General features: G+C 41.5%; 1 protein-coding gene across 2 annotated transcripts; it reads left to right on the top strand.

Annotated features, from left to right (window-relative positions):
* The first annotated feature begins 10,176 nt into the window (after positions 1-10,176).
* LOC147489702 (auxin response factor 5-like) lies at positions 10,177-11,635 on the top strand. Of its 2 annotated transcripts, none has more exons than XM_086574781.1 (6): positions 10,177-10,404; positions 10,520-10,576; positions 10,744-10,856; positions 10,964-11,048; positions 11,177-11,267; positions 11,415-11,635. In XM_086574781.1, the coding sequence occupies exons 1-5, from the start codon at positions 10,288-10,290 to the stop codon at positions 11,237-11,239; spliced, it is 435 nt and encodes a 144-aa protein (XP_086430907.1). In that variant the 5' UTR covers positions 10,177-10,287; the 3' UTR covers positions 11,240-11,267; positions 11,415-11,635. The 2 variants fall into 2 exon arrangements, with proteins under 2 accessions (XP_086430907.1, XP_086430908.1); XM_086574782.1 differs by having other exon boundaries at positions 10,520-10,567; positions 11,415-11,549.
* Positions 11,636-15,832: the final 4,197 nt, after the last annotated feature.

Genomic DNA, 15,832 nt, shown 5'->3' with positions numbered 1-15,832 from the left:
TATTATTGTGAGAACCTACTTGGGGACGCTATTCGAAGTTCGAGGAAACAAACCTCGCTAAACATTTGATAGTACTACTCATTGTATATATGTTTATTGTAGATGATTGATTATTATGCATATATTAACTTAGGGTTTTATTTGGTTATTCTTATGTAATTGCTAGAGAGATGTATAGATAGTTGAGCATGAATAAGGAAACAATAGTTTTATTTTCTTAGTCATTTGTAGTATAGATGAAGTTTGTGAGTACCTTCACTGGAAAACTCTCACGAGCTATAACTTCGTCCACTAGGGAATTCCTAGTGGTTTAAGGCCTTGTTGCATATGGTCAATGCAATGCACTCTCAGTAAAACGAGAGTAGTTAGAACTCCATTTTTGGTCACTTATTCTAATTTCTCATCTTTGCTTGAGGACAAGCAAAATCTTTGTTTTGGGGGTGGTTTGATAAGAGCCCAAAAACTGTAGTTTTAACCCCTTAATAATCATCTTGTTAGACCAATTATGTGAATAATAAGTAAGAGTTAATACTGACATTGCGTTTTTATGCATTTCGGGCTTCAAAGTCCATTATGTGCGAGAAATGTGCCACTTTAGCGAGATAAAGGAGCAAAAAGTGAGAACTTCCGAATGCCATATCTTTGGATTCAGACCTCGGATTGAGGCCTACCTTATGTCAAAACGACCGGCTCGGAAAGAACTTTGCAATGGTCTAAGCCTTGACCCAATCAGAGGAGCAGAAGTGGACGAAAAGTATGTGGAAGCCAACTGCAGCTGAAGAGGCCTTTTTGGACTGAAAGAATTGGGTTTTGGGCCTGATTCTCTGGCCCAAAACATGGCTCCAAGCCTATGCACGATTTTTGGATCTGGATGTATAAAAACAAAAGCTTGACTCAGTGTTAATGGAGTCAGTAGCCAGTAGTTAGAAAATAGTAGATAGCTTAGAATAGAAAGTAGCCATTAAAATAGCTTCTAGATCTAGTTTTATTTAATTGTTTTTGATTAAGTATAGTTTCAAATCTAATTCATTTCATTAGATTAAACCTTGAATCTTGTTCTTCGTTTGATTAGATCAATAAAGTAGTATTCTTTATCCATTTCGATTTTGTCATTTCCAATTCTAGATCTAATTTCAATTCCTGTCCTTATTTCAATTTAGTCATTAAATTAGATTTCATTATTGTTAAATTAAGTAAATTTCAATGCTTTATATTATGTTTAGTCTTAATCTAAATGGAAATGATTGCGGAATGATTCAAGGCTAAACCTCCATTAGAGGGGGTTGTGAAGCCTTGATGAAAGCTTGATTCCGATTATCGTAGAGTCGTCATATTTTCTATTCCACTCTAGAGACGATTAGTTCACCATGAGAATGGGTTTAATTGTTCACATGCTAGTTATGAATTGGTAGAAATGCCATGTATAATTAGGGATTAGGAATAACCAATTGTTCTACGAAGCAGTTCAATTCGGATTACGACGATTCGTCGTTAGTGGATTAAGTTGAGTTAAGGTGGAATCAATCCCCCTCTAACTCCTTATCATAGAATCAACGTAGCATCCCCTTAGTATTCTGATAACCGACTAGTTGCATCTTGTGGGTAGTTGCATCGTAGTATAATTCCCTTCGTAAAACTCTCATAGACTTAAAAACGACTAGTTAGATTAGAAAACATCCATGCTAGAGCACTAGGAGTGGAACGAACTTCTACTCCACTATATCTCATTGCATTGAGAGTAGAAGCTTTGATAATCAACCACGTAAAAGAATAAGTTTAGTTTACTTACGTTGTGAATTCATAGTTCATTTCGTAGGTAGACTATTCATTTTTTAGTTATCAAGACACACAAATCAGAGAGAGGCAGAGACTAAGTTAGGAGGGACATCCAAGAAAGAAAACCATACCACGACATAGAGTCCACACCATTGAATAAACTGTTGGAAGAAATCTTGCCACTAATTAAAAGGCTGCAGTATTACGAAGGTCCGCGAATTATGCCTAGGGAATTAGAGGGGAAGCCGTTCTGCGTTTATCACCAGATCAGAAATCACACAACCAATGAGTGTTTCACGTTGCAATGGTTAATCGAGAGAATGATAGAAAAAGGATTGTTAAGGGAATATGTCAAGGAGGTACACCCAGTTGAAAGAGCACCGGCCGTGGCCAGAATCCTGGGTACAATCAATGTCATCTTTAGTGGAGAAACATTAGGGAGGAATGCTCATAGGGACAAAGTAAGAAGGACTGGCAGCTTACAGCAGATAAATGAGGTTTTGAGTGTTCCGCGATAGGTTCTAGGGGCCGCCATGGGAGACGGAAGGATATAATTCACCCTAAAGGATCTAGAAGCAGTAATCTCGCCTCACAAAGATGCATTGGTGATTACGATAGCAGTGGGTAATTACATGGTGAAGAGGGTTTTGATAGACTATGGGAGTTCAATAGATTTGTTGTTTAGGGGCGCGATGGAGGAAATGTGCATCGAAAAGAGGCAGATGAAGCCCCCAAAGACTAATCTATTTGGATTCAATGGCAGTATGGCCGAGCCCATAGGGGAGTTAGTGCTACTCATAACTGTAGGACCGGTGACTGTGTTTACTCGTTTCATGATAGTAGATGCCGCCTCACAATACAATACAATCTTGGGAAGAAGATGGATTCACGAGATGAAGGGGATTCCATCCACATACTATCAGGTGATCCGCTTCCCAACTAATGGGGGAACATACGAGATAAGAGGGGACCAGGTTGCGGCTCAAAACATTCACCAGGTGGTGGTTAGAGAATTGATCGTGCACCAGAGAAGGGAGTGCAAGGGGAGGGCGAGCCCCCGTCATAGCAAGCAATGATCAGGATATCAAGCGAGGGAGTTGCTGTGGGGAAAGATTAATGGATGAGACTGAGTCTGTGAACGTAGGTAAGGGGGAAGAAGAGAAACTTGTGTCTGTTGGGGCTGAATTAGCAGAGGGTTGGAAGGCAAATTAGTTGCCTTGTTAACGGAGAACAACGATGTTTTTGTGTGGTCGATTGAGGATCTGGTTGGATTGGATCCAGAGTTTGCATGTCACATGCTACATATGCGAGGGTGCAAAACCCGTCAGGCAAAAGATGAGAGGGGTAAGGCCGCAGTATGCACAAGGAATAAGAGAGGAGGTGCAGAGGTTGAAAGCGGTCGAAATAATCTACGAGTGCAAGTTTACAGAATGGCTCTCAAACATAGTTGCGGTTCCCAAGAAAAATGGGAAAGTGAGAATGTGCGTCGATTTCACAAATGTCAACCAGCAGTGCTCGAAGGATTGTTACCCTATGCCGCGGATAGATGAGTTGGTAGACCGAACAGTCGAGTTTAAGTTTTTCTCTTTCATGGACACCTCGATGGGGTATAATTAAGTGGTAATGTACGAACCGGACCAGGAGAAGACCGCGTTCATAGTAGAGGGAGGAGTGTACTGTTATACCCGAATGCCTTTCGGACTGCAGAACACAGGGGCAACTTTTCAGAGAATAGGGGAGAAGATGTTTGAGTGCAAAATCAGAAGGAGTATGGAAATCTACATAAATGATATGGTAGAAAAGAGTATGACTGAAGAGGAACATCTGGAGGGATTGAGGGAAACCTTCGCGATACTACGGAAACATAAGCTAATGTTGAACCCTGAGAAGTGCACATTTGGGGTGACATCTAGAAAGTTTTTGGGTTATATTGTCACATACCGCGGAATCGAAGCCAACCTGGACCAGATCAGGGCGTTGTTGGAAATGCAGTCACCACAGAATATGAAGAAGGTTCAGAGGTTAGCGGGAAGAATCGCGGCTTTCAACAGGTTCATTTCAAAGTAATCAGACAAGTGTAAACCGTTGTATCTACTCTTAAGGAAGACAACTGACTTCTAGTGGACCGATACAGCGAACGAGCTTTCTAAGAGTTGAAGGTTTATTTAGGAAAGGCTCTTATCTTGTCGCAACTAGGGCAATGGGGAAAAGTTGTATCTATACTTGGGGGTGTCAGAATACGCAATCAACTCTATGTTGATAAGGGTGGTGGACAAGGTAGAGAGGCCGGTGTACTTCTAGAGTAAAACCATGTTAGATGCAGAAACCAGATACAGTAGGATCGAGGTTTGCATTGGCCTTGGTGTTCTTAGCGTTGAAATTGAAGCCTTACTTCGATGCTCACTCTGTTGTCGTGGTGACCAACTTGCCACTCAAACAGGCGTTGAAGGTTGACAAGTCTGGGAGAATGTTGAAATGGGCAGTGGTGCTGAGTGCTTATGATATTGAGTACCAAATAAGACAGCGGAAAAGGCACAAGCTATGGCAGAGTTCCTGGCAGAGTTCCCCATCGAGGACCCTACTTGGGGGGAAGAGATGATTATGGAACGGGAGGGAGATGTCAGCTATGACCGTTTAGACCCTTGGGACATGAGGAATGGATGGAGGGTTTTAGAAGATGGGTCTTCTACTGATACCGGGAACGGAATTAGAGTGGTATTAGTTACACCAGAGAATAATCGTCTAGAATTATTGATAAAGTTGGGTTTTGCGGCTTCTAACAACAAATCAGAGTATGAAGCGGTGATAGTTGGGCTGGAATTGGGTGCTAATCTGAGTGTGAGAGAACTAACAGTCTACTTTGATTCCAACTTGGTGATTTGTCAGATGAATGGAGAATTTGCTGCCTGATGCCCCAGGATGGCGAAGTACCTAGAGATATTACAGAGAAAGGCTAGTAAGTTTGGTAAGATTCAATTTGCTCATCTAGGCTGCGACGAAAATAGACATGCTGACGCATTGGCATATGTTGCCGCGGTACTTCCTGGGTCCGAAGGCTGATCAATTGAGATCAGGGTGCTGAGCAAGCCAAGTACCTCCGAGAATGAGGAGGTTTGGGTGACCATGGAGGAAGAGCTAGGATGGATAGAATCCATAAAGAATTTCTGTCAGGGATAGAGATCGAGGACAAATGAGAGAGAAGGAGAATGGAACAGGTATCCCAAAGATACACTTTGCTGGATGGAGACCTGTACAGACGAAACATTAGCGGCCCGTTGTTGAGATGTTTAGGGTCGCGGCAGGCGCAAGAGATCTTGGGAGAGATTCATGAGGGGGACTGTGGGAGCCATTCGGCAGGAAGAACGACTGCGCATCGTTTGTTATCACATGGATATTTTTGGCCACATATGAAGAGAGAAGCAACTGAGTATGCCAAGAGGTACGAGAAGTGCCAAAGATTTGTGCCACTAATACATGCTCCAGCTGAGCCCTTACATAAGATGTGTAGTCTTTGGCCATTCACCATGTGGGCACTCGATAGGACTGCTACCGATGGCAAGTGGTAAATGATGGTATATGCTAGCAACGACTGATTATTTTACCAAATGGGTAGAGGGCGTGGCGCTCCAACAGATTAAGGAGGAACATGTCAAGAAATTCCTGTGGGAGAATATAATATGCAGATTTGGGTTGCCACATACCATAATCATAGATAATGGGACTTAGTTTACAGGGGGGAAGGTGCGAGATTTCCTCCAGGCGTTCAAAGTAAAACAAGGATTCGCGGCTCCTTACAACCCTGAGGGGAATGGGCAGGCAGAATCCTAAAAAAAAACAATTATGGATAATCTGAAGAAAAAACTGGAGGATAAAAAGGGGGTCTTGGGCGGACGAGTTAAACCAGGTGATGTGGGCATAAAGAACCACGCCGTGGACATCTACTCACGAGTCGCCATTCTCCATGGCATATTGGGTAGAGGTGGTGATTCCAGTAGAGATGGTGGAGGCCACAACTAGCACAAGAGCGGTGGAGGAAGGGGTCAATAAGACCATACTGGCCGCAGAGTTGAATCTTACGGAGGAAAGGAGAGACACAGCACACATTAGACTGGAGGAATACCATAGAAGATTGAGAAGACAATATGATACGAGAGTAAAGCCGCGGCAATTTTAGGTGGGGGATCGCGTTCTGAGGCGAGTAACCCCAGCAACCAAAAAGGAGATAGACGAAAAACTAGGGCCTAACTGGGAGGGTCCTTACACCGTGGTAGAAAAAGGAAGTGCAAGAACTTATCGGGTACAGACACCACAGGGAGAAGACATCGCAAGGCCCTGAAATATCAGAATGTTGAAAAGGTTCCATGAGTGACACTTTGTATAGTGTTTAAATAAAAAACAAAGTCAGCGGCTTCTAGAAATGTAGTGACATTTTATGATGATGTTTATGTTACATATGTTATCAATGAATAGAGTGCAACTTTGTCCAAATGTCGTATTACATTATTGGCTACAAATGAGCAGAGAAATTGACCAAGAACGATGAGGTCCAAATCTAACTTGGGGGCAAACTGAGCTGCCCCTAGCTAGCCTCATGGCTGGCAAGGATAGCGAGAGGGGTGAACCTTTTGCGGATAATGAGGTCCGAATCAAACTTGGGCAAACTGAGTAGCCCCAACTTGGGAGCATATTAGAGACAGTGGGGGAGGGGGGGGGTGAGCCCTCCACGGACGACGAGGTCTGAATCCAACTTGGGGGCAAACTTAGCTGCCCCAACTTGGTAGCACATTGGAGATAGCGGGGGTGAGACCTCCACGGACGACGAGGTCCGAAACCAACTTGGGGGCAAACTAAGCTGCCCCCAAGTAGCTTTGCGGCAGAAAATTAAGTAAAACAGGACGATTGCAGTGATTGGTGAAATTTTTTATGCAACATGGTAAAACAATTTGCCAATGAGATAACAAATTGCAGCAAACACACTGGTTAAATAGCAAAACATAAATGATTGACCGCTGGGAGCACCCAGAAATATGGGACACAGAGTATACATACAAAGGTTTGAAAGCAAAACATGGCCAAATTAAGTACAAGGAAACTATCTCCAAACTATTGCTCGTAGGCCGCCTCCTTCGGATTTGAATCCTTCAGCTGCTTCTTTTTGGGGCGAGCCCTTAGATATTTCCACCACAGCATCATCTGCCACCAAGACAGTATTGAGATCTCCTTTAGGTGGCAGAAGGGAGGCAGTGGAGGGGCCAACAGTAGGGATAGAGGTGGAGGAGGGCAAGGGGAGGGGTCTCCCAGCAGCGGTGAGATCGTCTAACTGACGTTGGAGCTCCCTGACAATCTTTTTCTTTGCCAGATCTCGGAAGCGATCAGAAGCGATCAGAAGCGATTGTTCAAGTGAGGCTTGTGCAGCGGCCTCGCTTGCTGCTTTCTCACCTTCCACCTTGGCCTGAAAGTCAGACATTTGTTGGCAGAAAGTCTCCTCCGCGGTCCTAGAGCACTTTGTGGGATTTTAGAGCCGCAAGACGTGAGTCATCGCGGTCTTTCTCCAGACGGGCATATCGTGCTTTCCAGCCTTCAGGCCCGTTAATCTCTTGCTTCACCACATCTAGGGTGTCCAGAGTGTTGGTTAGGCCGTAGATGACGTAGCCTATATCCAAACTCAACTGAATACAAAAGAGCCGTTAAGTATGTTATCAGTAAAAAACACCAAGGCAAGAGGGAAAAAAGGCATACCTTTTCCCAGCCAGTGTAGATAGCAGCACGGTGAGCTGCAAAGGTCCCAGAGTTGTCGTAGGCCTGGTCTTGGGGAAGATGTGGGCTGAAAAATAGCATGGCAGCCACCGCAGCATTGTCTAAGGCCGAGTCTTGGGTGGTGACCACACGATCCCTAGCCTTGAAGTCAGGACGCCAGACTTCAGGTCCAACCGGGGCGAGTTCCTTGCCTGGGCGACGTGTAGGAGCCACTGGCCAAGATAATAAGGGTGCTGGGGTAGAAGGGGCAGCGGAAGTCCCCATAGTTTTGCATCTCTTAGCGGGCAGGCTCTTTGCCGCAGAGTTAGTGGGTTCCTCTTCTTAATCACTATCCCATAGTTTTAGCTTGGTGACATCCATGTCTGGGGTTTGTAGAGGGGAGCCGACAACTTCAAAATCGTCCTCCCAATCAGCGAGGGAAGAGAAAAGGGTGGGGGCACCTTGTGGGCTGCCTGAAGAGGTCTCCGTGGTGGGAGGGTCTGATTGAGTGGTCGCTGCTCGTTTGGCAGCAGCTTGGGAGTGAGAGATCTTCTTGGTGTAGCCCTTCTTCTTGGTCTAGGGGGGGGGGAAGCTTTGGGCAACCTTTCCTTGGGAGGAGGCAGACGGTAGAAAGGGCCCTGGTATTTGCCGAAGTCTTTGAGAGATGGGTCCAGAAGGAGAGGGGTGCCTTTTTCTGGATCGATACCTAGAACGTCGCACTGGTCACTTCCTAGTTCGCGGAGCTTCTAGAAGATATCTGAGGAGACACTAGCGTATAGTTATGAGTGCGAGTCTCGTCTCCAACCTGTTCCCAAGAAAGTTATATGGTGTTAGCAGTGAGATTATTAAGAAGAAACATAGGCAGATTGACTACACTTACCGCTCTGGAGAAAATGTAAATGCCTTAGAGAGACTTTAGTAGGTATATCCGCTGATAGAAAACTCCCAGACACATACAATGAATAGTGGTGCCACACTTTGTCGAAAGTAGTGATGTGGAGAACAAAGGACTTCTTCCGCGGACAACTATAGAATGATTGGTAGCTTACACTCCCGAACTTGGTGCTCTTCTTTATGTAATAGTGGGTGATTATGTCGCGGAGTTGGATTTTGGGGGAGTTGGTTTTGTTATAGAACGAAGTTAGCGACATACATAACACGCTAGAAATTACCAATACCTTGACACGGCGGAATGTTGAAATTGTTGCATACTTCTACATCTAGTAGGGACAAGGGAAAGTGTAGACCGACTACTATTTGACCTACCGTAACGACCATAGTTCTCGGCCGAGGCTTGACCAGGTGAGGGAAGTGAGTAGCTCCAGACACATGTTCTAAAACCACGTCGTCTGGGATGCCATAAGCCGCCTTGACCGCAGCTAGATTGGGTCGGCAGTAATGTGAGGGAGGCGGAGGGATTTTAAACGATCTCCCAGAGGTGGAGGGGACGGTGGTAGGGCCATCCGAGTCCGAAGCCGCGGACTCAGACCTATCGGCAATGGGGCTACTGGACCTAGAGGAGGGGGACCCAGATCTGAGGGATCTAATGGCGGACTCAGAAACTGACATGGTGCAAACAGTATGAATTGTAGAAATCAAAAGGTGAGGGATCTAAAATAGGCAAGTGTGAAGAACCCAAGGGTCATCAAAGAACAGCAAAAAATGTATAAGGGAGATTTGAAAGAGAAAAGAAAGAAGAAAACAAACCTTGTTCACGAAGCAGCATTGGGCAAAGGAAGAGGTGGCGTTGCAAACTTGTGCGAGAGCAGGGGAGATATCACCGGGAAGAAGGAGAGGAGTGGAAAGGATGACTGAACAGAGAAGAACAAAGGAAGGGTTGAGGTTGAAAAGAAAAAAAGTGTATGAGGAAATGAAGTGGAGTGGGAGAGAAAAGGAAGAGTTTGAACGGAATTTGAAGCGCCAGGGGTACCAAGGTAATTTCCAGGGTGCAAAACCCGAAGAGTTAGAATGAGGGGCCAGAGGGTGAGCAACATGTGGAGGGGTAAAAAACAAGGCGTAAGGTTATGCAGGCAATCATGACCAGTGGAGCACGCGAACAAAGTTAGAGTGACACGTGGAAATTAGGAGAGGACACATGCCGGCATGGAAAGGACACAACAATCATGTATCGCGGATCCAGTTGGCGGAGAGTATCTCGGCCCCTGAACTAGGCTTCTAGGGGCTCCGAGGGCCAAGAGGGGGCATCTGTATCAACCTAGTTCGTGACCATCAAGATGACATGTCCTCTGGACTGAGGCAGCATAATGTAAGAAGGAGAAGGAGCATAGGATCCAGTCCGCGAAATACAGAAGGGCCGCAGAATCTAGAAGGTCATAGGGTTCGGTAGAGTGTCGGTGTCCCAAAAGGAGGCGGAATAGTGAAAGAAGGAGCGGGAGCACGGTAGCCAGGACACGATACCTAAAGAGATAGGTGGACAAGTAGCAATCGTGGGACAAGAAAGGAGATCATGGGATAGGAGAGCGGTTAGAGAAGAGGGAGCGGTTAGAAGATATATAAAAGGGAGAGAGAGAAGAGAAAAAGAGGAGAGAGGGAGAAAAGAAAAGATAGAGAAAGAGAGAAGAAGATAAGTAACCTTCAGAGTTGTAATATCAGATAATACACTGCCTCCAGTGAGAAACTAATTGTTTCTACCTTTGTCTACATTTTAGATAACAAAACCTCATGATTACTTAATTTGGATATCAAATGTACAATATTTTTGTGCTATATAGGCCTTTGTACTTTTTGTGACTTTCATTACACATACTTGAAAGTATGTTCAAGCCATATATTTGTTATCATGTGGTTTTACAGGTGGCAATTTCAATTAAAAGGATTGCTACATCACATATTCCTAACTACCCAAATCTTCCATCTCAGTTAATGTGCCAGGTTCACAATATTACACTACATTTACGTGCTAACACTCATCTTCCTTTGTGTGTAGAGTAGAAAGTGAGGGTGGTTGTTGTTTTCTTAAGCCACTCATCAATTGATTTTGTTACAGGCTGAGAAAGACACAGATGAAATCTATGCTCAAATGACTCTTCAGCCAGTAAATTTCGTAAGCTTAATCACTACTACATTCTGATGGAAACTTCCTTGCATAATATAATGCAGATTTATTTTGTGTTGCTAGAATATCTCTATAAGAATACCAGTTCCCCAAACTTGAATTGTCGAAATATTTTGAAACTATTTATCTACTAATAAGTTATTTTGCTTTTTCAGGAGAACGATGGATTCCCAGTTCCAGATTTTGGAGTAAAGCAAAGCAAGCATCCCAAAGAGTTCTTCTACAAAACACTAACAACAATTGACACAAGCACACATGGCGGTTCTCAGTAAGTTATTCCCACAGTTGTTGAGGTTCATACTCTACTTCAAAATAAACCCTTTCGAAGTCTTTTATTGCTCATCTAAGGTCACTCCATAATTATTGTCCTTTCAGGATTATTCAGCACAGCCCCCAAATGAAGAACTTGTTGTTCGAGACTTGCACGATAATACATGGACATTTCACCATATATACCGCGGTAAGAGTGTTGGATGATATAATCTAAATACTAGAGCAAACGCCTTCGTTATTTAAATCATTTTTTTGCTATTGTTCTGGCTGTTGAGGTTCCAGTTTTCTTATCCTGCTGCTACTATTTTCTTATAGGCCAACAAAAGCGTCACCTTCTCACAACTAGATGGAGTGTGTTTGTGGGATCAAAGATGCTAAAAGCGGGTGATTCTGTTCTATTTATCAGGTATCTGTGGGATTGCAATTTGGAACAATTATACTATTTAACTTTATTACCTAAAAGGTTGATCCTGGATCGACTTTCAAAAATTTGAAAAGAGTGACAAGAAAATTAACTGCAGTGTAATAACAGATTATGATTTATGAATTTCAGAACCCCAGATGACATTCAACATTCATGCAGTACTAAGAAATGCTTATCAAGTTTGATACCGAGTGTGGCTTTTGGGATTTTTGAAGAGGTTGGATTTTGTAATAATTGTGATGTTGGGATGGATTATTTGAAGAGGTTATTTTTGTAATAATTGTGATGTTTAGGATACATGAAAGAATCTCTTTTTAAAAATAGCCAATATTATTTTTTAATAAAAAAAACTAATATCCGACGGACAAAGGCTATTGAGTGGAAGCAATACACGAAGGTCTTTACCAGTAGCAATACCCGACGGTCATTGACAGTAGCAATGCCCGACGGTTGTTAACAACAACCATATCCAATGGTCTTGGACAATAGCAATGTCATAGATACTAGCCACCAATGACCCGTATTTTCGGACGGTCTTGCGGCAGTTTTTGTCCGTCGGGTAATACCTTTGGCGACAATTATTGTCTGTCGGGTAAAGTCGTTTCTTTTGTAGTGCATATGAGTTGGTGTAAGCCAGAATGCTCACATGTAGGCTGTCAATGAATTGGTTTGGGTCGGGTTCTAGAAAATCTGAATCGGAGCCAATAAGAAAATTGGAAACCTGAAACCGAACTGACCCGAACCAAAAACTATAAAATCAATTAAATCTTAAATTAAATCAATTAATTTCAACCACTCAATTGATAAAAATATACAAAATTAATCATAAATATTACTAAAATGTCATCTTATCGGTTCGAGTTCATATCGGTTCAGTGGAAGGCAAACCCAAAACCAAACTAATATCTTATCGGTTCGGTTCGATTTCGGGTCTATGGAGGAGAAACCAAATTATCAAAACCCAAACTATTTTTTATTGGTTTGGTTCGGATCAGTTATCAGGGTTATCGAAACCCATTGACAGCCCTACTCACATGCACTATTATTAAATACGACCAACTCACGATCCTTTGAATTCCATCTTCCATAATATGCTATTAGGCCAGAAGCATCATCTTGTTCCCAACTATTGGTATTGATAGTTGAAGAGTTTGAGATGAGCTATATCTAAATTTTAGAGTCCAAATAAACAGGGAATGCTGAAAATTAGGACCACCTCCCGATATTTGTTGTTTTCTCTTTTGTTTATTCAGAAAACATAGTCACTCCCCAATCTTGATTGCCATCAAAGACCATGAATACTGAACAGTCGAGAATGCTCCCAGGAACCCATGTTAGCCCCCTTTTTTCTATGAGGTGGACACCTCAGCTTTTTGAATGATTCCGCAGAAAAAAAAATGAAATACACGCCCTCTTCTCTATTTTCAATTGTTCGCAAGTATAATAACCCCAAAAAATAAAAAACCTTTCTTCAAAACAAACCCGAAAGCTCAAAACTCTCCGTTCTTAAATAAAAGAGGAAACCTGAAAAGTGAGAGCTCTCCAAAGTAGTAACTCAAGAAACCCATGATTTCAAATTATAAGAACAACAAAGCTACATAACAAGATAAACTTATGCGTTTCTCTCTCTTCTCGCCTCCATTCTTCCAGAATAAAATGGAAACAAAACCATTCGTCAAACCTACCAAACCTTATAACCAAAAAAGATTTTGTGATGATGAATATCAATTAGAAGGAGAAAGAAAGAATGAATATTAGGTACGTGTGTTTGCAATTGAGAAATTTGAAACCTCCATTTTTCCAATATACAACAATCGTTTGTTTCTTTCAAGTAACCAATCAAGTGGGTTTCTTCGTTTATAGTACTCTTCAGTTTCAATTTTGGGCTCTTTCTTTATTTCAATTTGTAACCGATCAATATGTTGCTTTCTTTATTAGGAGAGGCTTCAAAACGAAGGTGAAGGTGAATGAAAGTCCAAAACGTGTCGGGGTTCTATACTTAGTTGAACTGTTTTTATTTTGTGGGATATATGTTTTGTTAAGTCAATCCAGATTATTGATTAATTTAGTTTGTTGTTTTGTTTCAATCGGTGTTAGTGGGATGATGGCCGTCAAACCGGTATATTGATTGGTGATACAATCACTTTCATTACGGGAGTTTTTTTCTCTGCGCTGGAATTGTTTTCTTCAATTGCAAGATAGGTGGCTGATCCAAGTACCAACCAAAGGATTTACAGTAGACTGACGAGGAGCACCCAACATTTACTCACATTGTCATACCTAGGCATTGTCTTTTGTTCGTTGATTTTAATGCATGGGATGCAGTTACACAAATTGGCAGGGAATTTGTAGGCTGCATGTTAAGAAGTGAAGAGATTATAAACTATATATGTTACTTACTACTATTACTGACAGTGAACCTGATACTATTACACACTATTACTTTTGTCTCTGTTTGACTTGGTGCTTTTACATTTTGTTTTGACTGAAAGGAATTTGAATGAAACAAAGCTTCAGGAAAGTAGCATAGTATTTACAGTAATCAATTATGAAGATTAAAAAAAAAACTCTTTTAAATGTCGTACTATCTCAAGGACAAGCCATAAGTATTGGTTAAATGAAGTGAAGAAGAACAATACTTAATTCCTCCAAGAGATAGGCACATAGCAACATATAGTTATTTACCACAATCCTAACATCTCCCAGGCATTTGATAAATGTGTGCATACTATTTTCTTTCTTTGGTCCTGATTTATTCTTTTGTTTTATCAAGCATGTGAAGACTTTTATCTTGCAAATGGCGTGTCATCGAACACAGAGACATTTCTTAGTGTTTTGTTTTCCCCCCACTCTTGCGTATTCTATTGTTGAAAATTTTAATAGTTAAACCACAATGTAGAGACAAGAGACTTAATTGATCTCAATCTCATAATCAAATAGAAAACAAGTTCAATTTTCAAGAAATCATAGGCTCAATTATGTGGAGATCATGTGCCTCAAGAAGATTTGATTACATCTACATGTATTCCCAATAGGTTATAGCTTGGTTTCATCCTGTAGTGATGATCCATGTGTCTTTGTGGAACCTGGTAGGCGACTCTGTATAATTTGTACTTTGCCTTGATAAGTTATGTCCAGGGATGTGTCAGTGAGTGGAGTTATATTTCAGTGTTTTCATCAAATTTACATATTGGTGCTGTCGTTGGTTTCACCTTGGTGGATACAGATGGTGGAAACTTAAGCCAATCATGTTGGAGGAAGTTTTTATTAACTTTTTATACATGTGGAAACTTAAAGCCAATCACGGTGGAGGTAGTTCTTATTAACTTTTTATACATGTTTACCTCCCAAGCAAGTAGACCCCTTAATGTGGATACTGGTAATCAAAATCTTATACTGTTATATCTCCTGAAACACTAGCTATTAAAATCTAAACTAGACAATGTTGTTCTTAGTAACAGTACTTGATCGCCATCAATGTTTTATTGTCATATTGGTAATTACTATATTTCTTAATAGCTACCATAGGTTGACATGGGCTGGAGTTGGTTGGAAAAATAGATGGCAACTCGCTCACGATAAACAATATTAATGGACGATCAACTGCATGGGTATGAGGACCAAACTCTAGCCATGCCAGGTATGTATATATATAATCATGTGATTTAGTGTTAGTCTACTTTAATTTGTATGTGTCGGAAAGGGTGTAGATTAAATGTTGATTCTTGGTTATCTCAACCTGCTTCATACAAGCATTTATACTTGACTTGGCTGTATATTCTTTCAGTAAAGCATATCTGATTAATACCCAAATCGAAAAGTATGCACAACCTTATATATTTAGGTATTCATGGATACATACATGCAGCTTGAAAACTAGCCTTCTCCACCTTTTAGTGATCTTGATATACCTTATATCACCTACCTTCAATCCTTTACTATCTTGATATACCTTATATCTCCTACGCTTTTGGAGTTAATGTGATAGTGGACTAACGTATTTCCTATATATGTAACTTTTACCTAATTTATTTCATTCCCATACTTTCAGATTTTTTATTTGGTTTGAGCATTTTTTACTTCTATTTACTTTCTTTCCTTTGTGATGCACTTGAGCGCAAAAGCAGAAAACTGCAAAAATAGTATTTATTCTTATTATTTCAATGCCTTTACATTCACTCTTAACAACCTACAGTCATGGTATCTGGATTAGTAATCATAATTTCATAACATTCAGTTCACTTTATTAACAATTGACTATAACCTTCAAGGACAGCTCAAAGAAGTTCCAAATTTAGTGAGCAATAAAGGATTGCTGCATAACAAAGCTTGGACTGTATGCTGAATACAAGAATACATATAATCAGATGCAAATGGATCAAGCCTATAGAAGGGACAAAAGCTAAATTCAAGTGACTTGATAACACGTATTAGTATGGTTTTGTGGGAATTATTAGAGACCATGGAGGACAGGTGCTTCTTGCTTTCACTTGAAGAACTAAGAGCAAGCAAAGCAGGCCTTGGAGGTTCCTTGAAGTTGAGTTGCC

Source organism: Coptis chinensis, chromosome 7, assembly GCF_015680905.1.
Source record: "Coptis chinensis isolate HL-2020 chromosome 7, ASM1568090v1, whole genome shotgun sequence".
Classification (NCBI taxonomy): domain Eukaryota; kingdom Viridiplantae; phylum Streptophyta; class Magnoliopsida; order Ranunculales; family Ranunculaceae; genus Coptis; species Coptis chinensis.
This window is presented reverse-complemented; position numbering and strand designations above follow the sequence as displayed.